This window comes from Drosophila willistoni, chromosome 3R (genome assembly GCF_018902025.1).
Source record: "Drosophila willistoni isolate 14030-0811.24 chromosome 3R, UCI_dwil_1.1, whole genome shotgun sequence".
In the NCBI taxonomy this organism is placed as follows: Eukaryota; Metazoa; Arthropoda; class Insecta; order Diptera; family Drosophilidae; genus Drosophila; species Drosophila willistoni.
In genome coordinates, this window is record NC_061086.1 from 10792232 (window position 1) to 10817381 (window position 25150).

A 25150-nucleotide genomic window follows, 5' to 3' on the forward strand; every position below is an offset into this window, starting at 1 on the left:
ATATTGGACCTAGCTGAAAAGTATTTGTAACTTCGGTTCACAGATTTTAGATAACAATATTCCACATGACAAAATTTGTCAACAGGACAATAACACTTTATGTTTGTAAACTCAAATTTTGAATTGACCATTGTGACTACAACCAGAAACAAGGCAGATATAAACCCAAAGGATGGCCACATCATTGTCAGTCAATTGATCGGTAGCAACTAATGTCAGTTGGCAACATGTAACATTGAAATATAGTTTATTACAATAGTTTTTAATACGTTTTAAATTGTTTCAATGATTTTATGTTTCCTAAATGAAAGCTCTCATAATGTATCATTAAAAACAAACAAACCAATCATAATCGCATTTAAATCTCATTTACAATAAAAAGTTGATGGTGTAATTTACATTCAATTTAAAGTTTTACTTGGTCTTGCTTTTCAAAATTAGATGAATAAAAATGTTTCTGACTTATTTTTGTTTATTTCATTCAAATTTATAAAAGAGTTCCATAGATCTTCACAAAAGTGCTTAAAATGCCATCAAACTTCCAACTCAAATCGAATAAATAGTCTCCCTCCGGAAACTGCAATATTTTGGACAAACGATAGTCCATAAAACTTGTGGGGATTCTTTCCACAAATATATCATGCTATAAAAAAATAGACAAAGGAAAGTTATTAATTTGTCAAAAATTTTAAATATTACTTCACTTACATTGAACGGACACTTATGGTTCATATTTCCATAAGGTCCAAAGAAATCAAAGAAATATTTTTGTACTGGGTTTCTTGAGTTTTCATTACCTACAAATTTACAACCATTTTCAATTGTGAAATTATACAGAAATGGCTTATACCCATTGAACCGTTTCCACAGTACGAAATTTATCTAAAATTTAGTTTAATAAGAGAATGCAAAATTATTAAGTTTTTGTTGTTAAAACATACCGAAAAATTGGTTATTGGTAATTTGTGTAAATTAACTTTAATTGACATGTATTTGTAACTACGATTGACAGATTTTAGAAAACAATATTCAAAGCCACAAAATTTCTCATCTACACAATCACATTGAATATTTGTAAACTCAAATTTTGAATCGACGGTTGTGAGTACAAAAAAAAATAGGACAATCGAAATTATAAAACTGACGGATGACCACATCATTGTCAGTTTCTTGATCGTTAGCAACTAATGCCATTTGCCATTACACATTCAATGATATACTTTTCAGATGATTTGCTTATTTAATTGTTATAAATATGAGTATTTTGCAGTAAATGAGATATACTTATATAAATAAAATATTGAAAATACTATATTTTACAGTTAACTAAACATAAATAAAAAAAACTCTTCAATCCCAAAAGAGTTATTTCTGATATGTCTATAGAAAGATTGGTAACCAAAATTAAATCATTGAGCTTTATTTATTTAGACTCATTTTTTACATGCCAATCCAATAAATTATGAAAGAGTTCCATATACCTTAACATAAGTACATGGCTTGCCAAGAATTAGCCAAGTGACATCGAACAAATAGTCACCTTCAGGAAACGGCAATAGTTTGGTCAATCGATAGTCTATAGAACTTGTTGGAACTTTCTCGATAAATATGTCATGCTGTAATGAAAAAATATTTACCTCGATTCTATGTTCTATGATGGCTTCACTTACATTAAACGGACACTTATGGTTCATATTTCCGTACGGTCCAAAGAAATCAAAGAAATATTTTTGTACTGGATTTCTTGATTTGGGATTACCCAAAAATTTACAACCATTTTCAATTGTGAAATTATACAGAAATGGCTTATACCCATTGAACCGTTTCCACAGTACGAAATTTATCTAAAATTTAGTTTAATAAGAGAATGCAAAATTATTAAGTTTTTGTTGTTAAAACATACCGAAAAATTGGTTATTGGTAATTTGTGTAAATTAACTTTAATTGACATGTATTTGTAACTACGATTGACAGATTTTAGAAAACAATATTCAAAGCCACAAAATTTCTCATCTACACAATCACATTGAATATTTGTAAACTCAAATTTTGAATCGACGGTTGTGAGTACAAAAAAAAATAGGACAATCGAAATTATAAAACTGACGGATGACCACATCATTGTCAGTTTCTTGATCGTTAGCAACTAATGCCATTTGCCATTACACATTCAATGATATACTTTTCAGATGATTTGCTTATTTAATTGTTATAAATATGAGTATTTTGCAGTAAATGAGATATACTTATATAAATAAAATATTGAAAATACTATATTTTACAGTTAACTAAACATAAATAAAAAAAACTCTTCAATCCCAAAAGAGTTATTTCTGATATGTCTATAGAAAGATTGGTAACCAAAATTAAATCATTGAGCTTTATTTATTTAGACTCATTTTTTACATGCCAATCCAATAAATTATGAAAGAGTTCCATATACCTTAACATAAGTACATGGCTTGCCAAGAATTAGCCAAGTGACATCGAACAAATAGTCACCTTCAGGAAACGGCAATAGTTTGGTCAATCGATAGTCTATAGAACTTGTTGGAACTTTCTCGATAAATATGTCATGCTGTAATGAAAAAATATTTACCTCGATTCTATGTTCTATGATGGCTTCACTTACATTAAACGGACACTTATGGTTCATATTTCCGTACGGTCCAAAGAAATCAAAGAAATATTTTTGTACTGGATTTCTTGATTTGGGATTACCCAAAAATTTACAACCATTTTCAATTGTGAAATTATATAGAAATGGCTTATATCCATTGAAACGTTTCCACAGTACAAAATTGAACTGAAATTTTGTTTAATAAGAACTTGATCAATTATTTAAGTTTTCCATACATACCGAAAAATTGGTTATTGGTAATTTGTGTAAATTAACTTTAATTGAAATGTATTTGTAACTACGATTGACGGATTTTAGAAAACAATATTCGAATCCACAAAATTTCTCATCGGCACATTCACATTTGACATTTGTAAACTCAAATTTTGAATTGACCCTTACGAATGCAATGAAAAACACAGCAGAAAAAAATATAAATCTAAATGATGACCACATTTTTGAACAAGTTTCAATCGAATGCAACAAATATTTTTTGTCGTTAAATTATATAGGAATAAAAATTACATTTTTCCAGTCGACTTGTTCCATTAATTGAAAAGAAATATTTTTTTTTATAACCAGACAAATATTATATATTTTTGAAATATCAACACATACATATTTAACTAATTTATAAGAAAACATTTTATAAGAATATATTTATAAGAACATTTTATAAGAATATTTTCTCTTTTAATATATTGATTTTGTTTTTCTTTTACTGAAATTGATTTTCATATGAAAATTTTTCCATTATTCATTCTGGTTTTGCTTTTTGTCTTTAATCAATGTAAGTCAAACCAATTAGATAAAAGTACTACTTCTTAGGTAACAAAATATATTCTGTTGACGTTTTTTTTAAGGATATCAACAAAAACATTTTCTTAGTTTTGATAAAATTTGAAGATTTTCAGTTAAACCTTTTGTTTGTCGAAATTGTTTCACATTTTTTGACTAATTGGCTGACTTATGGGAATGTAAAACTAGTGACAGCATTTTATTTGCAAAACCAGAAGAAAAAAACTAAAAACAAAAAACCAAACAACATAAATAGTGTTAGATTGTCGATTTAATAATTCATTCAAAGCAGAGACCAAGAGCAAACAAACAACAAAGAAGTTGTGACACAACGAAATGCTCTTTATAATTAACTTTTGTCAACTGGCAATTAAAGATTTTACACTTTTGGTCTTTGGTTTGGTTGCCTTGAAAAACGAAAACGGTAAGGGCGGGGGAGGGGGAGGGCGGTTGGAAAAGGAAAGGTTGTCTTTCTGGTGTTGACACCGCAAAAGCAAAAGCAAACGGAGTATCAGCAGATGGGTAGATGAGGGCCGAAGACAATGACTACAAATGTGACTTCGAGTGCAGTTGAGTGAGGCCAACGGCATAAATCATAATTTCAAATATTTTCACAGACATTGCCTTCTAACTTCTTCCACCCACTCTTTGGCTTTGTGTGTGTGTGTGTGTGTGACTTATCACTTGAGCAAATGAACTGGCAGTTGGAAGACAAACTTCTCTTTCTCATCCATCCAGTGCTCTGTCTCTGTCTATTCCTTATTCTTGGCTGCCTCGTCAACATCGTCATTGTCACATTTGAGTCACATAAGTATTCAACTTTTCACCTGCAGCTCGGTCGGCTCTTGATTTACTACTGATTACATTTTATATATGTATGTTTGTATGTTTGTTTGTATGTGTATATGAATGTTTGTGGCAAATGTCAGTGGATTTGTTTGTAAAGTTGGAAAAATAAATATATGGAAATTATCCATGCTTTGATTTCCCCCTGGTAGCCAAATACTAGGTACATCTAGTTGGTCCACTGTCTGGAAGCTAACGCGTTGCTTTTGGTATGCATGCGGGGCGTATGCGTAATATTAATATGGTGTTTGTTTGCAAATTGAATTAGTTTAATTAAATGGAAAATGACCTCCACACAAAATTTACCTGGATATTGTGTGTGGCAAAATTTGCAAAATTTAATTACTAAATTTATAATATGCCCCTGCGGCTGCTAAAGATTCTGCACTTAAGCTGGCATTGCCATGCCTACAATTAATTGCTGTTATAAACAAACAAGCATATATGTATGTACATACATACTTAAGGTAAATTTATTAAACATTACGCATACGCACTGTGGCATGAGCGGGTGCGTAATAATTGTATGAATATTGCACTTACCTTTTAACGTCTAAAGTCTGCCAATTTGGGTCACTTAATGTTAAAGAATGTAATATTCGTCGAGGTTATTAAATTGCCAGACAAATGTGACTTCTTGTCTAACTAGACAATGGCAAATCACGAAACTCTTGACTCGCTAGTTTACAGAGTCACGTGCCAGCTAGATACATGCATTCATACATACATACATGGATAAAATTCTGAGAATGATTACATGGAAATGGGTATGCAAAACGTAATGGAGGGGCGAAACAAACAGACAGTTTCCATTTGGGAGTTGCAGTAGCGGCAATGGTGCGGGGGACGGAGGGGAGCTGCGTCTGAGTGTTCCCGTTGCATATTTCATTAAAAATATTGCATGCCATTGCCTGCTTGAGTTCTTACTGCTTCACTGCACTACACAAACCCATAACTAGACGACCGTTGTTGAACAACTGCAAAATGGCGCACACACACACACACAAACACACACACACTCGCATCTAGGCACATGCGTAACACTTAAGCGCCTTGCCTACTAAAGGGTAACGGTAACAAGTGCGTATATGCATCAAGGCAAAAAAAACAAACCTCCCGCTCAGTGCGTAAGTGGGCTGCCCCGCCCAAGTTGAGCGCTCGAGTGCTATTGCCATAGGACGAAAGGGGGCGTCATTTGTGCGTGGGCGTTCGAGATGGCTCTGGCCTGAGCTCTTGTTTTCTTGTTAATGTGCGTATGCCCATACAAAAGGTGAATGGAGAATGAGAAAAGTGAAACTTTTTTTGCCCCACAACAAACTTGCGACCAAAGAGTTTTGCCTCATTTCTTTTCATTCTCCCCCGCCTAATGCAACTTATTGAATTTTAGAGTGCCTCCGCCTTAGCCTGACTCGGTTTTTTCCTCTTCTTTAGTTCACTCCCTTCTTACGCCATTATTATTTTATATATTTTTTTCTTATTTTAATTAATGCATTCGGTGTGGCATGATGAAAAGGCGGGGAGACGAATATAAGTACAGTTGTTTGCTAAGTAAAAAAGCTGCGCCTTTTGTTTGCCACTGCCTACTTTTGTGCGGTGTCTCGTAATGTGCCAGCCGCAACGTATGTAATGCTCTAGTCTACTCTACCATCGCCGTTAACGCCGACGTCGGCATCAGCGTCGACGTCTGCGTCAGCTGACATTGACAGCCAGGCCGGGAATCAGTAAGAAGATATATATGTAAATGGGGAGGGAACAAGAATACAGACAAGACCAAAGCAAAAGGAAAGGCAAGAAAGAAAAAATACATGTAACAATACAATTTAATCTAATTAACTTATGACATTTAGCTTGAACTACTTTGCCAGAAACACAAGAAACGAAAGCAGGGCACGCAAAATTAATACCAGTAGCAGATACTACAATAGAAAGGAACAGAATGGTCCCAGGGGCAATGAAGTTAGACATGGCCACGTGATCAACAAAAATTTTAAACAGATATTTGTTAGGCAAAAGTAAATTCTTATTAGCCAAATACATTTTTCGAATTTTGTTATTATTTTTCATAAATAAAGAATTGTTTTATGTCATATTAACCATTGGCTGTTCAAGGAGTGGATCGAAAAATGAGGGAAATTTGCTTCCAAAAGTATATAATTAGTAGTATTGAAATTCCCTTTTTGAAACAGAATGTGTATCTCAAAGCAAACATTGCAGCTTCTACAAAATTTTTTAGCTTCAAGACATGCCAAATTAAAATTTATAAATTTGTTAGAACAAAATGAATACTTTTCCGCCCGTTTGCATACTTCTAGAGGATTTTGGATTCGTTAAGTATTTATCTTTATTAAAGAAAGAAAATGCAATTTAATATTTAAAGACTTTTCCTCAATCATATTTGTAAAGAAAGGATAGTTGTGATCCCCATAAAACTACCTTTATGATATAACCAAAAAAAATAAAACTATAAATAAAATATTGTAAAAAACTTTAAAGCACAATCTCATAATACAAATATCTAACCTCTTCTTCATAAGAAGTAAGAAATAATGTTTCAAATGAGATTTCCTTTAGCCCATAAATTAAACGGTAACAATGTATGAGGATGGCGGCTCACGAAACCATCTGTGAAAACATTTGAATTGTCATGGCAAATCAAATAAGACAATAATGCATATATATACCACCTCTCTCACCCCTTGCTGGTAAGCGGCTTTAGTAATTTTCCAATATTTTTGCTGTCAATTCTTTCACTGCTTTTTTTCGTGCCTTTGTTTGTGGGCCAGAGCCAAAAAGGCAGTGGGCATAACCTTCAGGCGGCACGTCACAGTTACCTGGTCTTCCACATTACCTTTTTGGCGCCATGTGTTTGGCCCATAAATTCCACTCAAACGAGAAGCTCAAACAAATTTTTACTATTTCACATCTTATGCGATATTTTCTTCTACTTTTTTTCTGCACTTATTGTCACTTACATTTTGTTCACTTATGGAGAATTTTGTTTGGGATTCGATTGGAAATGTTTAGTAAATGGCAAAACGTCGTGAGTACAAAATCGTCAGCCGCTTGTGGACCAAGTAGTGAGTCGTTGATTTCGAATTCTCAGAGCTGACAATTAATAAAGTTATTTCAATGTAATTAATAAATTGATGGACATTTAAATGGCTGCCCAGGGGACCATTAAACGGAGCATAATGGTCAAATATTGCCAACCATTTTTGGGGCCGGCAAGAACAAGAAGTTTAGCAGATGAGGGCCGAGGCCAACTGGGGCCAAAGACAATGCAAATTTCAGACCAGATTCCAAGCCAATGAATGACATGGGCCAAAGCTCATGGAATTGCCCATTTTGGCCACTGGCATTGAAATTGCCAATGAAGCTATTTATTTGTGGTGGAGGTACGGGAAATTGCTAAACACAATTGTTGCTTCTGCCTAGCTTCCTAGCTGCCTTCATGTCGGCGGCTTTCTCGTAGGTGTCACTTACATAAAAGGCACCGGGTAGACTCTCCAAAAGCAAGGAAATGGGGATGCAAATCAAGGAGAAGAGAATGAGGAGAAACGTGCAAGGCGACCAGCCCCCGCCGCACGTGTACGTTTGTCTTTGGCTCTGTCTTTGGGGGGAACTGCAGGAGCACTTTTCGCAATTAGCTCAACGAAATTATCGGATACGGTATCTGTGTCTGTATCTGTGTATCGGTATCTGGTATCCGTATCTGTTGCATGCAACAATTTAACTAGATTAGCCCCCGCCGTCGATTGTTCTCCATAAAAATGGCATTCCTGACGGAAGACTCGTCGTCTTCGTCGTCGTCGTCGGTCGTCGTCGTCGTCGTAATCTAAATGTTTAGCCTAGACATTTGATGGCCAACATGCGCCGTCTAGAGTCTTGAGTGGCAGCTTCAGCTCCGCTGTCAATCGTCTTCCTTTTGGCAATCTTGGCCGCCAGCAAAGCAAACGGTGGCACTTACAGTTGCACTTGCGGATTGAATTGGATTGGATTGCATCCCAAAGTATGCAATTATTGTGATCCAATCCACCAAAGCTGTAAGCCAGTCTCTTGGTGGGCGTTCACTTGGCGATGGGGCCAGCATTAACCCATTGACCTTGTTAAAACGTCGCGATATGTGGAATAATGTGGGCGTTTTTGTGCTGCATCAAGCACGTTTTTGTGCCACATTTTAGTTTTCAAAGCGGCTGCTGCTTATTACATTGATGTCTTAGTGGTTGTTGTAACATCAAATTCGACACCCAGGAAAAATCAATCGCGCAAATCTTATCATTAAAACATCAAAAAAGCTGCCAGCTTCAGCAGCATGTAAATGTGGCCGGTGCCAGCAACTTAATTTCCAGTAAAAGCCAACGACGATGGCGACACAGCTGCAAACATCAGCGGCAATCAACGGCAGACAATCAAATGGCAAGAGGCAGCAGCTAGGCAGCAAAACAAGCAAACGGCCAGGATAAAAATCAGCAGGTGGCAGGCCGGCAGGCTGGCAGGCAGGCCAAAAACCCAAAAGATGCAACTGCACAAGCCAAACAGACTGCTGACTTTTCCATCAAATGCTTGGGACCGGTTTTTCTTTCGTTTTTGTGATTTTTCAAAATCGCCTTCGTGTTGGCAACTGTAGATGTAGATGATGAGCAGGATTAGTCGCCACATTGACAATGCCTCACAGTCTCCTACATTTGTATGTATGTATGTATGTGTGTCTGTATAGATCTTCATCTTTATATCCATCTTGATATCTTCAACATTGCCATCCTCTTCAGTGTTTGCTCTAGCTTTAGCTTTTCAGTGACTGAGTGACTGACTGACATGTAGAAATTATGTTTATTTTTTTTCTTTTTTTTTTTTTGCCACATGGCAAACTCATTAGATTTAAGTTGCCTTTGGCTACTTAACGCCCCATTCTATTGGCGTGCAAAAGCTAATCAGTGTCAATTGTAATTAAAGATATGGCACACATACACACAGAGAAGTGGGTTGAAAAGTGGTTTTCACAGCATATTAATTCTTGGTATTAAAAGATGACTTACCCATAGGGTTAGATAATTGTCCATTTCATTGTTTCTTATGCCCCAAACGAAACTTTTGGTCGATAGCTAAAGCCAATTAAAGTGGATTTAAACATAGAAATTTTCCAGATCTAGCAATGCAAGAGAAATTTAAGTAATTGCTTTTTGTTTTAGTTGCTTTAAATTATGTTTATTGTTTCAAATTTTTGCACTCATCTCAATTTCAAGATTGGCCAACAAACACACACACAAACACAACGACGATGAAATAACTAGCCTAATAACTTCATCTTCATTGCCGCCTGCCTTGGCCTCGGTCCGTCGGTCGGTCGGTCGAACAATTTGTTGACTGTTATATATAACAGTTGCCACAAGCCAAACGCTTGCCAGGACAAAGCGCTTTACTATCCCGGGAGTCGTTTTGGCGCTTTGTCGTTGCAATCGTTGGATGATGTTGCCGCTGGCTATTGCTGTTGTTGCTGTTGCTGTTGCTGCAGGTGCATCAGCAGCTTTTTGCAATAAATCTCAATTTAAATGGCGCCCCATGCATGCGTGGCCAAAACGGTGCTTGGTGTTTGGCCATCTATATCTACTGGTTTTCCTTCAGCTTTCAACTTTAGCTTTCTTTCTCTCGTTTGTTTTTTTTTTTCATTTCTATTTTCTTTCTTTCTTTCTTTCGAACCGCGCTCATTTGTAGCAGTGCGCGTCAAATTTGTTGCCGAACCAGTTCAGCTGGCAGCTCCATCTTGGCTTGTAGATCTCTCGATGGACTCATCGCCGTGGCACATTCGAACTGTATTCTTCTGTGTCCGTTGCATTTTGGAATACGATTTACTGTGCCAAAGCGCGATCATTATCCTAACGCAATTTATGCGCCTCAGCCGCGCCCCATGCCCAGCCTAATTGCAACCAGGTTGCACTTGCCATTGTAAGTCAGTTCGACTACTATACAGGCTGTTATAGAATGGCAGCCAATGAAGTTGATAATCATTATATAAAAATCGAACCTCAGATCAATAACAACAACAACAACAATAACTGGTTCTGCACGCGTCACCAGAATGCCACAATGGCAATTTAAGTTTTTTCACACATGTATTTATTGTTGTTGTTGTTGTTGCTGTTGTGGTTCTTTCTTTCATTTAATACTTTTACCTTCCTGCCATCAACAAGATCGTTTGCAAAAAGATCCTCAAACATCATAGCAAATCTCCCTCAACACGCCCATCTCCCAACCAATGGACATTAACATACCTATCAACGGATTTGTCGGTCTTTATCAATTACGCTTGCTTGGAATTGGCGATTCGATTCCCTGGTCCGTTAGGCCTCATGTGATTATTGACAACCTTCGTTAACGTGTGATGAAGATTTATTTCAAAGAAGCTTAAACCTTGGGATTAAATAGCAAAGAAAAAAACCATTAAAACATTTCCTGTTTTCTTTCTTTCCTTCTTTTCTATAAGATTTTAACTATGCGAAATGTGTATGAAAGAGATCTTAGGATTTTGTTCTCTCTCGATCTTCCAGTCTTACTTTATCTTCATCTTTAAGCTCTACGAATGAAATCTTATGATTTTCAACAAATTTTTAAAGTGAAAAATTAAAAAAAAATTGTTTCCCTCAAAATTTGCAAGATTTGAGAGCGTTTGGAGCATGGACGAATCGGACGGATTCAGTAATTTTCGAAGGAGGAATTTTTATAGCCTTGCAAAAAGGGTATATTAATATTGGTCAGAAGTGTGCAACCTATAGAAGGAAGCATCTCCGACCATATAAAGTATATATATTCTTGATCAGCACGAGACGAGTTCCGTCCGTCCGACGGTAAAAAGTAAAGCATAAATTATTATAATTTATTATTTTTTTATTACGATAAACTATCTTTCGACCGTTGCCAGTCGGAATAATCGGTAGACAAACGAGTCTGCCGCAATCGTAACTTTTTTTTAACATTTCCAAATATAAATTCCATTAAATAAAAATATAAAGTCGTCATCTAATCGCAAAACTCAAATACGATCATCCAAAAAGATAATTTAAGGCGGTTGCATCTCTCCTTGATGATATCCACACTGTCCGCATCCATCCAGATCTCAACCTGTTCATTGGGGCAAATATAAGTGACTTCAGGAGGTACATTTTCGCGGCTCACCACAGCCCACTTCTTCGTATTAATGTCAGAGTTCTGCAGTTCCAGGATCCAGATCCAAACAATCCTCGACCTTTGGCCACGTACCTCTTGCCGCTGTTAGGTGCAGGAAGTTTATAAGACTAACAGCCCCATAGGATTCCATGGCACATACGTTGCGCTCCACCCACTCCATAGTGTCTTCGTCGGCAGCTGCGATAAAGAGCCGTCCTTCATACTCAGTCACCGGAGTGACCTCACTAAAATGTAAGCAGCGAACGTTTCTATAATCCAAAAAAAACCCAAAGAACTCTTCTAAGAGATCGCAAAAGTTTTTCTCACATTCCGAGGAAGAAACGACTAAACAAACTGCCCGTTTTCTGGGAGTATGTTTACAAAACGGTGCCGCTGACCATTTATAACATACGTTTCCATTTCAATTTCAGATTTCACAGGGCGTAGTCTGGCTTTAATATCGCAGCCTCCCATACCGCATGCCTCCTCCATACCTCCATACGAGGGGCTTTGTACACTCTCCTCACAGGATTCGAGAACCTTTTTGAACCTATTTTCCAAAGACGGAATATTCAGTCAGACTGAATTTTTGTTTTCCTATTCCTAACACTTACCGCTTAGTCTCAATGAGTTTTTCGTGCCCTTGGCCTTTTCGTTTGTGTCCCCGTTTGAGATTGAACGTCAAAGGAAGGCAGTTATCCAATAACTCACTGCTCGATTCAGAGGATTGCTCACTGCCAGAGAGCTGGCTACCATCCGATGATACAGTCTCAAGGCTAGAGTCCGATGAACTTTGACTATCAACAAAAACATGCTCCACCATAATCTGGCCCACAAAATTATTGCTATTTTACTAATAGTAATTATACTTCTACTATGAGATCTGAATCGGCCAACGTTACAACAGAAGCAGAAATCGTCAATGTTTCCGGCTGAATATCGAGCAGACTCTGGATCTGTCTTAAGCTCGTATATGGTAGCTGAGATCAGCAGCTCCATAACCAATTGCTGGAAAAGAACACTTGGTCATGATTATGAAAAGTAATGTCCTCACGTTTACTAACCTTTCCGGATTGCATGATCAATTGAACAGTCAACATATTTTCACTTTTGTTTTTCTCTTTTTTGATTTTCTGAAGGCAAAGTATTTGTTTTATTTTTGATGTTGACTGTATGAGTTCACGAAGTAGAATGATTGAAGTACTGTACCCCCTTGACTAGGTCGAATTTTACAAACATCCCAGGCCTTCTTAGATCTCCAAAATGTGTGAATTGCTTCCGCCTAGCCGAAAGTACTAGATACTTTCGAAAATAAGCTGAGCAGTATGCAATTGCCCAATCTTTCTGTCTCATTTTATACCCTTGCAAAAAGAGTATATTAATTTTGGTCAGAAGTATGCAACGTATTTCCGATCAAATAAAGTATATATATTCTTGATCAGCACGACAAGACGAGTTCAAGTCCGCCCGTCCGCCCGTCTGGATCAACGCAAACTCCTCCTAGACCGTAGGACCTACAGAAATTTTGCATGTAGGCTTGTATATACTGAAGGGGTTGGATATCTGGGATTCAGCCGGATCGGACCACTATATCATATATCTCCCATACAAACGACAAAGTCACGAACAGTGACTTTTCTCAACAACTTCGTTATTTTTGAGCTATTATCGTTAAATTTAATATTGGTGAGTTTATAACACATATTAACGACAATGCTAAATTTGATCAAGATCGATATCATACAGCTCCCATAGGAACAATCGGTGGAAAACAGTGACTTTGTTCAAAAACTTCGTTATTTCCTATGCTAAGAATGTAGGCCGTTCTTTCGCAAACATTAGCCTTTTTAGCTAAAACGTTTTTCCACTTTGATGGCTATAGGTAAGGAAAGAGTTGCCAAAACAGTTGCAAGGGTATACAAACAATCCGGTTTTAGATTCAGATTTCATCAGAATTGATTGACCATTTGGAAGATTCACCAGTAAAAAGGTGAAAAAAAATTAAAATCATTAAAATTCCATGCTTTCAAAGTCTAGAGATTAAAATTATATCATTCCTTTTGAAATTGATTAAAAACTAACTAAAATACAGTTTAAGAAAGTCAAGGAGTTTGAAAAAAAATATACTAAAATATTTTCAGAGCCCATTTTGACCAAAAATGTTTTAAGATATTGTATTAAATTATCAAAATCCTTTTTTTTGTAAATAGATTTTTGATAAGCATTCCGATTTATCGATTACCTTTCTGTGCACCTGAACAATTTATTTTTGATTCCCCTATGCAATCGAGACAGTTAGACTTACTATATATATGTAGATATTTACAACACACAGACTGAGGGCCAGCATATAAGCTGTCAAAAACTCAGCAATATAAATGTTACAAGTTACCCTCTTTTTCATTGGCTTACGACAGCCGTCACAGGGCCAAAATGGATGATGCTGTAAATTGGGGGAAGAGATTTTTGTACAATTTATTGATGTGTGCTTAAAGGAAATGGTTTAACCAGTTACCAATTCTTTTTAAACAATTTAAAATCTCTGAAATAATCTCAAATTACAACTAGTTGGTTAACATCCATCAGCTATCAGGAACAGTTAACTCTTTCAAGGACATATAACGGGCGTTCAGATGACAGCGGCAACAACAACAACAAATAACAAGTGCAGTCAATGGCCAATACCAAAGTCATCTTCCAACCAGGAGATAACTTACTTTATAGAAATTTTAACAGCCAAACAAGCCGACCAAACGACCACACGACCAACGAGCAAACATAACAGGGAACTATAACAAGAACAGACAGCCTTGATGATAGTCAGGCGATAACAGGGAGCTATAAAAAAGAAAAGACAAAAAAAAACAACAGAGCTGGCAAAAATGTTGGAAGGAAAAATCGAGGAATTTTCAAGTGGATTACCCAGTTTTTTTTTTCTTTCTTTCCTCTGCTCTCTGTGACTGCAATGTGAAAATAAATAAACTTGTGGCATGATTGGCTCTGCATGATTAGTCACATGCTGAAAGCAGAGAGAAAGAGATGAAGATACATGGCTGGTGGTGAGAAAGGGAGGGAGGGAGGGAGGTAGGGAAAGAGGCTACTGATGCTGCTGCTGTTGAGCTTAATAGAATTGATACGAGTAGCAAGCAAGGCCGACCATAAGATACGCGAAAGATAGGCTGCAACTGCAACAGCAATGCCATTTATGCCGGCAGCAACTTTTGCAGCAACAGCAACAACAGTTATTGTAACAATAAAATTAGCTAACGATATAAAGGCAAGGCTAGGCTAGGCTAGGTAGAGCCAACAACTAGCAACAATAACGGCAAACTAAGACAAGCAAATGCCGTTCAGCAGAGAGTCGTCAACAGGAACAGGTGGCAAACGTGGCACGACCAAAACGGGGTAAATGCAATTGCTATTGCCCGTTGCCCGTTGCAACTCCCAACTCGTGTACAGGTTTCAGTTCAGAGCTTGAGTTCAGCTGGCTTGTTCGCCCCTTTTTTTCCCAAGTTAGATAGCTCCTCTGCATGTAAATCATATTCAAGGCTTGTCTTTGCTCTATCCCCGCTCTCCCTCTCTTTCTCACTTGGTTTCTTCTTCTTTTGTTTTTGTTTTATTGCACTTTATTTGGTATTCAATTTTCAGGAGAAATCTTTGAAATTGAAGACAAAAACAGCAGCAACATCCAGAGTCTAGGGCAGCCAAACAATTCGTAATTGCCTCAACCTGTTGCCAATATCTTTTTCTTAGCTTCTCATTCCACACCCACCAACCCCAACCCCTTACCCCACCCTAACTGGTCTGGCCTGGTCTATTCTTGGTGTTCGAATTTATTGATTGTCTGCTTCACGCTTTTCATGTTTGCCATGTTATTTGTGTTGTTATTGCAGTCTCGTTATTCTTAGTAGTCTTACACACTTCTCCATGGCACATTTCTATCAGTTTGCAATTCTTGTTGTTACTTCTGCTCTGTTATTGAACTGTTCCATATATACTTCAATTATTTGTATGGATTTACATTCAAAGACCAATCAATATATATATATATATATATATGTATGTTGCATAAATAAATTTGCCAAACTGATGGTGATAATGAAATGAAACAATTGCAATTTATGTTAAGAATTACATGGCATCTTTAATTGGTTTTTCTAGACTAACCCAACGACCCACCGGGCGTATGTGTAATAATGCACAAGTTTTCTCCAAAATAAATTGCCAATTGCTGATGAGCACAATTGGATAAGCATCTAAATCGAATTCAAAACCCATTTGTAACTAAATGTTTTCCTACTGTTGATACGAATCAAAGACAATTTACCAATCCATACATATATAGGTATTTGTCTCCATTAGGTACCTTAAAATTAAATGCCAGCAATGTAAAAGAGGCAATTGGAAATCTTTTACCCGGACAGCTTCCAGCGTTCAATTAGAATTAAAATATTAAGGACATCGTATCGAAATTGTTTGCAATAGATGCTAATGTTTTAATACAACAAATTGGCTGAGAGAAAAGGTCCCTAGAGATTTTATAATTGTATTACACACGATAAAACTGATTGGCTTGGGTTTTCTATCTCTCTGTTTTGTTTGCTTTTCTTTCTCAAAAAATTGCTTAGTTCTGGACATTTGTGCTAGGCCATTTTTTATATGGCTTATATAGGACAGGATAATTGTCTTACTATTAGTCAGGCAAAATGAAGGGATCTAATAATTTATGAGACTTTTAAGGAAGGTATTTTCCCATACCTTTGTAAGACATTTTCATTTCTTTTAGTAAATACAAAACCAAACAAAACCAAGTTTCATAGGTTTATTTATACAAAATTGATTAATATTTTCGCATTTTTATCTTTTAATTTTCTAGATCTGCTCCCTGTCGACGATATATTTTTTTTCGATTTATGATTTATTATTTATATAGTCCTTTATTTGATTCGATGGCATTTAAAAGTCTATTAAAAAGTGACCACAGATTTTGTTTTTCTCATCATCCGTTTGGTCTCTGGCCTTGTTTATGTTGTGTCAGTCTTAGCATCTGCTTATATTAATTGAATATATTTAAATAATTTAAAACATCATCCATCATAACTAATGACAGACAACGGCCACAAAAGCCAACCAAGAAAAACCTCTACTGAAAAGAATGAGAGACATGGAGAGAAAAAAAAATCAATTTACATAAAAGATGCATACGCCGTGGCGCCCAACGAGACGAGTAAAGAAAACAGAGTGCATGTGGCTGGAAAAGTAAGAAGAAGAAGAAGAAGAAAAAGAAAAAGAAAAATCCAAAGAGCCAACCAGCCAAATGGTCACTCAACTGGCTATTGATGCGGCAAATCTACTAGCAATGGCGCGATGCGTGCGCCATTAGAAAGATCCCCGATGGGCAGCCAGTTCGATGGGAGTCTCTCTCCCTCTCTGACTGCCAGAAGAAACCGTTAGGATCTGCACAGCACCGCAGAGTTTCATTGATGGCCCCAAACACCGAGAGCCAGGCCAAGTCAATCAGACAGTCAACCATCCAGCTAGACAGACATGCGCAGGGAATACTTGATGTCGATGGTTTTGGCCAATTGGCTGCAGTTGCCCAATCCCAATGGGTTGCCCCCAAGGATCAATGGCAGGTTTATGCCGTTATTGGCCATTTGCCGTTGTCTAATGCATGTTAATTTTATTTACGGGCCTCACATTATTATTGTTATTACTTATAGTATTAGTGAGAAACTTGAGGGAATCATCTGATACATAGAGAGTGTTAATTTGCATACCCTTTAAATAATATAATGGGAAAATATATAGTACTCTGATCGACGAGAAAGATAAGCTAAATACAAGTTGTATAGAGATTAACGATGAATTTCACTTGATCGGTGATAGAGCCTAGTTTAATTTATCTATAGAATATTTTCAAAATCCCATCGAACACTTGAATATTTTTAATGGGCTTAGCCTTTAGTTGCAGTTCGTCTTCCTTTTCTTCTTGCTGCAATTGGCAATTTTCCTTGTGCCTTTCCAGTGATCCATTTGAGCCAAAGTGAATATCTTCTTATAATTAGCCATGCTGATTTATTTGCCTCACTAATAAAAGTTCCCGCTGCGGCCAGTTTTTGGGCCACTAACTAACTATGCGAGACACCTGCAACGAATGAGCCTCAGCCTGAGCCTGATAGATACTTTCAATTGAAAAAAAAAGTTTGACTCTACCGATTAGTGCGCAACAAATTGCTCAGATTTATTACGCGCAGTTGCTCAGCGGCAACAGCAGCTTATCAGAGAGACAGAGAGAGAGAGAGAAACGGAGGCAACAACAGCGGCAATATCGATCGTGGCAGCGGCTTGCCAATTTTGGCAACGGCTGCGTTATGAATTATTAGACACTATTGACTGCCGTCGTTCGATGCTGCTACCAAATTTGTGCCCGGAGGATTCTGGTATATCCGATACTGTTGCCGATGCTGGCGACAACACCAACAACAACAACAACGAAAGCAATTTGTCAGCACAGTCGCACAACGTGTCTCAGAGCCTGAGCCTCTGACTGAGCTCGAGCCTGAGCCTCAGCTAGAGCCTGTGTCTAAGCCTGAGTTTGGGCAAAAAGCAAATGCCAAATATGGCCAAGCCATGGCAAATGCTTAGGCTACGACTATGAGCAGCTGCCTTTTCCTTAGTCAGTTGTTGTTGTTGCTGTTGCTGTTGTGCACTTGCGCATGCGCATTTATCGTTTACGTTATTTCTTGCCGCTAGTTTTCCAGTTAGCCGCAGTTAGTTGTGCTGCATTTTGCTCAAAGTGAAAGATTTACGCGGCCTCGGCCTTCCTTCTTGGCCAACGTGTATAAATATTCCCTACCACACTTTGCCCCCGTCTGACTCTGAATCTTTCCCTCTCCCTCTCTTTGTCTCTCTCTTTCTGACTTTGCGCATGCGTGCCGTTATGGTTTATTTAATGCGTTTTGAAAGTGCATTTTCATGTTCGATGAGATTGATGAGAAAATTTGATTTATTTTTTTTTCTTTCCTACTTACCTTTCGTATGCTTAGTATGATTTCCTCTCTCCTCTATCTACATTCTCTCTCTCTCTCTCTCTCTTTCTTCCTCTCATCGTCTGTCAGTTACATATGCAGGTTGCGGCATTTTGTCAGAGGGACAGTTAGAAAAAGGCCATGGCCGGCCGTTAAATTGTGCATCGATCTTGTTGAGATCGGGCCAATCGGCATCCCATATACCATAAATGGTCTTTGGGTATGAGAAATGTGCTATGCATTGATGGGGCTGGGAAATGTTCAGAAGAATGACAAAATGTTGGGATGGGCATTTACTGAATTACTTTTAGCCATATATGTATGAACTTCGGTCAAATGAAAAGCTCACACAAGACAGTTAAATAATTAGCCAAGTATATACTAATTGCTTTCAAAAATGCCAATTTTTTTAAGTATTGAATGCGAAACAATAGTCAAAATTCCAAATTCAATTTGTCCCACATAGGAAGTCGGACTATTATATTAAAATTCCTTTCTACAAATAAGTTAAATAGTTTTAATAAGTTAAAGAAGATAAAATTTCCAGCAAATGTAAATGGATAGAGAAATTGACAAAGCAAAATATAATATTGTTATTGCTTATCTACTTATAGTCGCTTGCTGATTGTTATTGAACATTGTTACCTATCTAGCAGGTCAGAAGCTAATTTAGGCTGCACCGAAGTACCGATACCCTTTCAGTGTGGCACATTTTGAAATCGTCAGTACCGCGTTTTTCAAATATATAAATATATGAGAAATTTATCACCAAATTTATGATTATTTTATAATTGTGCTGAGGTTTCTTTTAATAAAGTTCACTTTTCGATGGATGGTTTTTATGACAGATATATATTATTGTAATCCGATTCTGCGAATTGGCAAACTTGATCTGAATTGAGCCATAAAGACCTTGATACAAAGTTTAGTTCCAGTAGCTTACTTATTGAGCTCCTGAAATTGACACACACAGGTGAACAGACGTACATGGCTATATCAACTCGGCTTTGCATACAGATAGCAAATGTAAATCGTTTATAAGGTCTGCCTTAGCATCATCTAACTAAAATTATAATAAAACTCTAAAAGGGTACAAAAAAATACAATATGGAACATATTGATTAGATTTCTCTTATATTCTACTTATCCTTTGAAGTTTGCTTAAGAGAAAAAACCTATGAAAACCTACAATTTCGGTGAATAACATTTCGTTAAATTTCCAGTTATATTTTTTAGTCTTTTTTTACTTATCTACCTATAAAACGGTTTTCTTTTAATGCACTCAGACAGGAAGAATGTTACATTCCGTCTTGTTGTTGGTCACTTAAAGCAGACGAAGGCTATGATCGTACATTGTTGCCAATATTAGTTACCCTAGCCAATTAATTGCATGCATCGTAAAATAAAAATCTAAACGTATTGATAACATAGATAAAGGCCAATGAGGCGGCGCATAAAATATTCTTACCCCTCGCTTCTTATACTCCTCCTCATCATCTTGTTCAGACCTTTCGCTTCTTCATCGTTATGGCATACATAAACGCATCGTTAAAGGCAGCAGCAGCAGGAACATCATCTCCATGAGGAGCAACCAACCAACTGCACCTCGTTATAACTGGTCATCATTGGGGTCTGCTTATTACATAAAAATCACACACCACAGGGGGGGTCAGGTATCCAACGTGTGTACTTGGGATGCTTTGTCAACAGATTTAAGCAGAGCACTGTAAGAAATTTCAATATGCCTCTAAGAAATTGTTCCGCTCCTTCCATTGAGTTCAACATATAGTTTTGGCCAGTGTAAGGCAAAAAAGTTTGCCACATTCCCATAATTTCCTGTCGTATGTTGCATAATGTTTATTAATGCACAAATTTTTACGATGCACTGCGACAGAGGACCTTCAACTTTATCTAGACGACCAGACGATGTAGACGAACCGGCCAAACGATGGCTTTTCAATAGATATAATACAGATTTAGGTTCAACTTCTAGTTAATTGCATGCGATGGTGGTATGGTGTATAGCAATTGCTTTTAGGCCTTAACAGCATTTTTATGACCAGTTTTCTTCTGTGGCTCACACTGACTGTTGTTTACTGTTTGTTTGCAACAATTTAAATTGCAACCATTTTGCAATTAGCCACGTTTCTGCTCCATTTTGTTGTTGTTGTTGTTGTTGCTGCTGTTGTCGCTGTCACTGATTATTGTAAAATGAGACGGCGAACCAATCCCGTCTAAGCAGCAATCGTCTAACGGTCGAAAAACAGAAAAATTCTTAAATGCTGTCGCCCAGCTGCTGGTGCCTCAACGCCTGGCAATTAAAATGGCAGCTACAAATGTTGTTTGTAGCTTTTTGCAGTTTTGCTAATTGTACCGACTGCAGATTGTTTTGTAGCTTTACCTGCAATAAGTATTCACTTGCCACTAGCATCATCATCAGCAACATTATCCTCATCATCGTCTTCCTCACCCACTTGATCCACCTCATTGGTGGCCGCCTTTGTCTGGTAACTTTCTGCAGCATTCTCTCAAGCGCATATCAATTGAGTACACCTTCTTCCCTGTCTGCAATCTCAATCGATTGCTGTTCGCCATATATACGTATATGTATTAAAGCATTTTCCAATATTGCTGCGAAAACTCGTTGAGCTCCATACACCCGCTCAACTTGGCGCGTGTTTTGTAATGCTAGCTCTTGGCTCTTTTACTCTTGGCTGATTTTGCTTTGAGAACTTAACCAAACCAAACCACCCACCAACCCATCAACCCACCAATCCCAACCATTCACCCACCCATCTAATGGAACTATCTTGCCATCAATTCTCTACCGACCTTGACCAAGAAAGTGCTAGTGAGTGTGCGCTACGCACAAGCGTTTTCTCTTTGTGTGTGTGTGTGTGTGTGTGTGTGGGTGGGCGTAAGTGTGAGTGTGGGAGTGGCTGGTGCATGTCATGTCAGCTTTTCATTACATGACTCGAACAGGCAGCAGCCCTTCACATTTTACCTTTAACTTTTCCAACAAAAGTCTTTGGCATTGTTTACGCGTTGCATTGAAATTCTCAGGCAATTTCTCAAGTTTTGCACCAAAAAGACATTTGCTGGTTGTCAATAATTTGAAGTGTACGTGTTTGCCTGTCATCTGACGGCTTCACAGTAATCAGTTGGCCTGGCTGGCAATTCTGTTTTAGCTGCTGCTCCTCCAGCACTAACTTCACTGGCTCCAGTAAGCTGCAATTTGATAAACGTGCCGACATTAATGCCGCTTGACATGAAAAAGCGTTAAAATATATATAGATATATATATGTATATAGAAGGCACTGGAACAGAACTAAACAGCAAAAATGAAGAAATACTTCAGCCCATAACAAAGGACAATAAGAAGAACATAAAGGAGCATAAAAAGCTTCTGGGACACCTAACTGGCCAGTAATTCTGTAAACTGGGATGTCCTACAAAGCTAAATTCCTTGTGAAGGGCGACTTTTTATTGCCTTTTAGCCAGCAAACAAATTGACAGCTACATAATAAGCGATTAAGTCAGGAGCGGACTGTGTACAAGGTCAAGGACTAAGGCTCGAATCGAGATACATATGAACGTTTGAAGTTCTAAAACTTTTGTATTCTGCTATAACTATATAACATTTAACACAGAACTAAGTTAATATAAACAAAAATAACTGAAAGTTATTATTAAATCTTCTAGTGGCTAAACCTTTTTCAAATAAATTTATATATTTCTATACTCCGTTTTGCTCTAGACAAATAGTATTCTTAAACAATTCATTTGTCATTGCGTTAGTGGATTTTTTTAAAGTTTTTCAGTTTTATTTTTCCGTATTTGATTGAGAACGATTTAAATTTTGGGGTAATCGATGGAATTAATTACCTATATAGGTATGTGGGATTTCTGCCCATTAGGATTAGAATTGTTGTTATATTAAGTATATTATTTATTTAATTATTATAGGAAGAATATGTGCACAATGGGTTTCTGGCAAATTATGTATTGATTTAAAAGGAATGTTCTAGCTTCGTTGTCGCCGTTTATAAACAAGTCGTTCGTCGTGTTCTCTAAAATCCTCGCTTTCAACTCTGTCTCGCCACTTCGTCGTGTCTGCTTTCCTTGTCACCTCGTCGATCAGCTGCTTCGGGAGTAGGTCTGGCCTTATAGCGTTACCATACCATCTCCACATAGATTTTTTAAAAGTTGTGCACTGATTTAACGTAAGATGAATTGTTTATAAGAAATTATCTATTTGTCTCCAATTCATTACTAATTTTCTTGAAGTACCTACCAATAAGAAGTAGGTGAAATTTAACTTTTAAAAGAAGCATTCTGTATTCAAATTCAATCAAATTTGCTTTCTTTACATGGATAGGTGCCTATTTATTGGATTCCTTTTATTGTGGTCTTTTATTTAGATCCTTTTACATATTTCCACTTTATCAGTTATTTTTTTTAGGCCCTTGTGGCCTTTGTAAATTCCACCCTGAACAATTGAGTATAGAATTTTTTTTAAGTCTTGCATTTCAAAGCATCACAGTTCTATGATATATTATTTTTTTTTTTTTTTTGCTTTTAAAGTAATGCCACAATATAAATTTAAGCTCGGTGAAATTGGCTTTCACAATTTTCTGTGCATTTTGGTTTAAGCACAACAAAAACAAAAACGAAGAAGAAAAATTGAATTTATATAGTCGGAAATTGGACACCTGGTGGGAATGTTGTATATTAAAAGCAATTGCAATATCTATCTATTTTATGAAATTTTTAATAAAGGCTCCATGTCCATTCTCTTTATATCATATACATGCATATATATTTCTCTTTGGTTGGCCTATAATTTCAACTCATCGGGCAGTTTACCGCTTATGACCCTAATTAAAAGCAGCCCCATAACCGAATAAAAATTCACACGAAACCAGAAATATCGGCGCCTTTATGATCAGAGCATAAACTGTGCATTTTGGTATATAGAAATCATTTACAGAGCGGCATCAGCATCAGCAACATCAGCATCAGCATACAACAACATAGAAGCGGGCGTGCGATGCAACCGTGTTGCAACTTTTACGACTGCCATTGCCAGTTACAGTTAACATTATTAGCTGCTGCCTCCACACAACAACACGACTCCACTCCACTCTGGAGTGGACTTGGACAACAACTGCAAGTGGACGACGCTTAATGACTTTAATAATCCTGTCACCGATCATTAAAAAATCTCTTTCGAACACAACACAAAAGAAATTCCATGGCAGCTTCAATCAAAATAAAGTAAATGCTCTTCCTGCCGCTAAGACTAAAACTAAGACTTAGACTATCATATCCAAGGCGTCGTCCAAGGCGGTTTCTTTTCCGTTCTTTTTTTGGGTTCCTTCTCCCATTGGAGACATTGTTGATCTGGCGACGGCTCTGTTTGTTCTCACATGGTATTCAAATTTTAACAACATTTTAATGATAACCTCAGCGAACATTAAAACTCATTCAGGCATAATAAACATTAATAACACTTTAATCCTCTCTGAGGGATAAGCGGAGAGCGGCAAGTGGAATATGTACTTGCAACTTCAAGTTGCAAATGGAAGCTGCAGCTGCGCGCTATCAAAATAATCAAAGGAACGTCTGATGGTCAAAGAGAGGAAGAACCCTGAAAAGCATTGCAATCTATACACTCGCAGAAAAAGGGCTGCCAATGAAATAGGTCAGAGTAAGTTTCTTGGCTTAGGTTATCAGAAATTATTGGCATTTATTTGTGTACAACATTTGATGTTTTCCCATTTGAAAGTTACTCCCATTTTGACCAGTGTAGAAAGCCCCGCGCCGCCAGCTTGGAATAAATAATAGAGAAACTTGTTGCTGTTGTTACTATTGTGGTTGTTGCTGTTGTTGTTGTTACCTGGTCGCGTTGTAAGGCTATAAAAATGCATGTTTGCTAAATCAATGCAACAACTTGGGGGCATGGCAGCAACAGAATCAGCAGCAGGCAGCAAAACAGGCATCCCACATGGACCTACCAACCAACCTGCCCACCTTTCGCTTGGCATCCTTAGCGCAATTCCGGACTTTACTTTGACTGTGTGTGCGATCTTGCCACTTACGTAGGCCGCAACGTGTGGCAGGTTGCCGTTGCCGTTGCCATTGCCAATGCCCCGTTCAGCCGATTGCAATGGGCCCCCATACCAAGGTCTTTGAGCGCTTGTTGTTGTTGTTATTGCTGTTGCTGGCAGGCCAGATCATTTTGCTTCCTAGTTGCATATGTGTCCGCGATCTGTATACGCAAGCGAGACAGAGACAATAAAAAATGGTTAGAAAAATAAGTGAAAAGGAGATGGCGGCAAGCACTCGATCGCTTACTGTGACTTGGCCAAAGCTGTTGGTGGTGCTCTTGGTGGTGGTGGTGGTGCTTTGGATTCCAAATGTTGCCTGTCCCTTGATCAGCTTGGTATGCAATGGCGGCTAATCGACTTGCTTAGGGATACATTCACCTTAGAATAATGTTGTCTCTGCTTTCTCCACGATTATAACAAGTTTGCGTTACAATTGAAAATATGAAATTTTGTTAAATCGAACAAATAAAACTCATTGAAAATTTGGAAAAACAATTAAAAAAAAAATAACAATGAAATCTGCTGCAAATGGGCTTAATTCTATACTTTATGCCCATGATTATGATCACGGAGATTTCGCGAA

At 37.4% G+C, this 25150-nt stretch overlaps 2 protein-coding genes and 1 long non-coding RNA gene across 3 annotated transcripts in view; 1 reads left to right on the plus strand and 2 right to left on the minus strand.

Moving 5' to 3' along the window:
• The window catches only part of LOC6651205 (sex determination protein fruitless), a 150967-nt gene that overhangs the window by 46360 nt on the left and 79457 nt on the right, over positions 1-25150 (plus strand). The window lies entirely within an intron of this gene.
• On the minus strand, positions 11228-12553 carry LOC124460455. The gene is made up of 3 exons (XM_047011272.1): positions 12490-12553; positions 12040-12433; positions 11228-11975 (listed from the first exon to the last, which is right to left on the minus strand). Exons 2-3 carry the CDS (start codon positions 12246-12248, stop codon positions 11771-11773), a joined length of 414 nt encoding a protein of 137 aa, XP_046867228.1. The 5' UTR covers positions 12249-12433; positions 12490-12553; the 3' UTR covers positions 11228-11770.
• On the minus strand, positions 24173-25112 carry LOC26529201. The gene is made up of 3 exons (XR_001450502.3): positions 24815-25112; positions 24357-24728; positions 24173-24287 (listed from the first exon to the last, which is right to left on the minus strand). It is a non-coding gene; the product is annotated as an uncharacterized LOC26529201 (long non-coding RNA).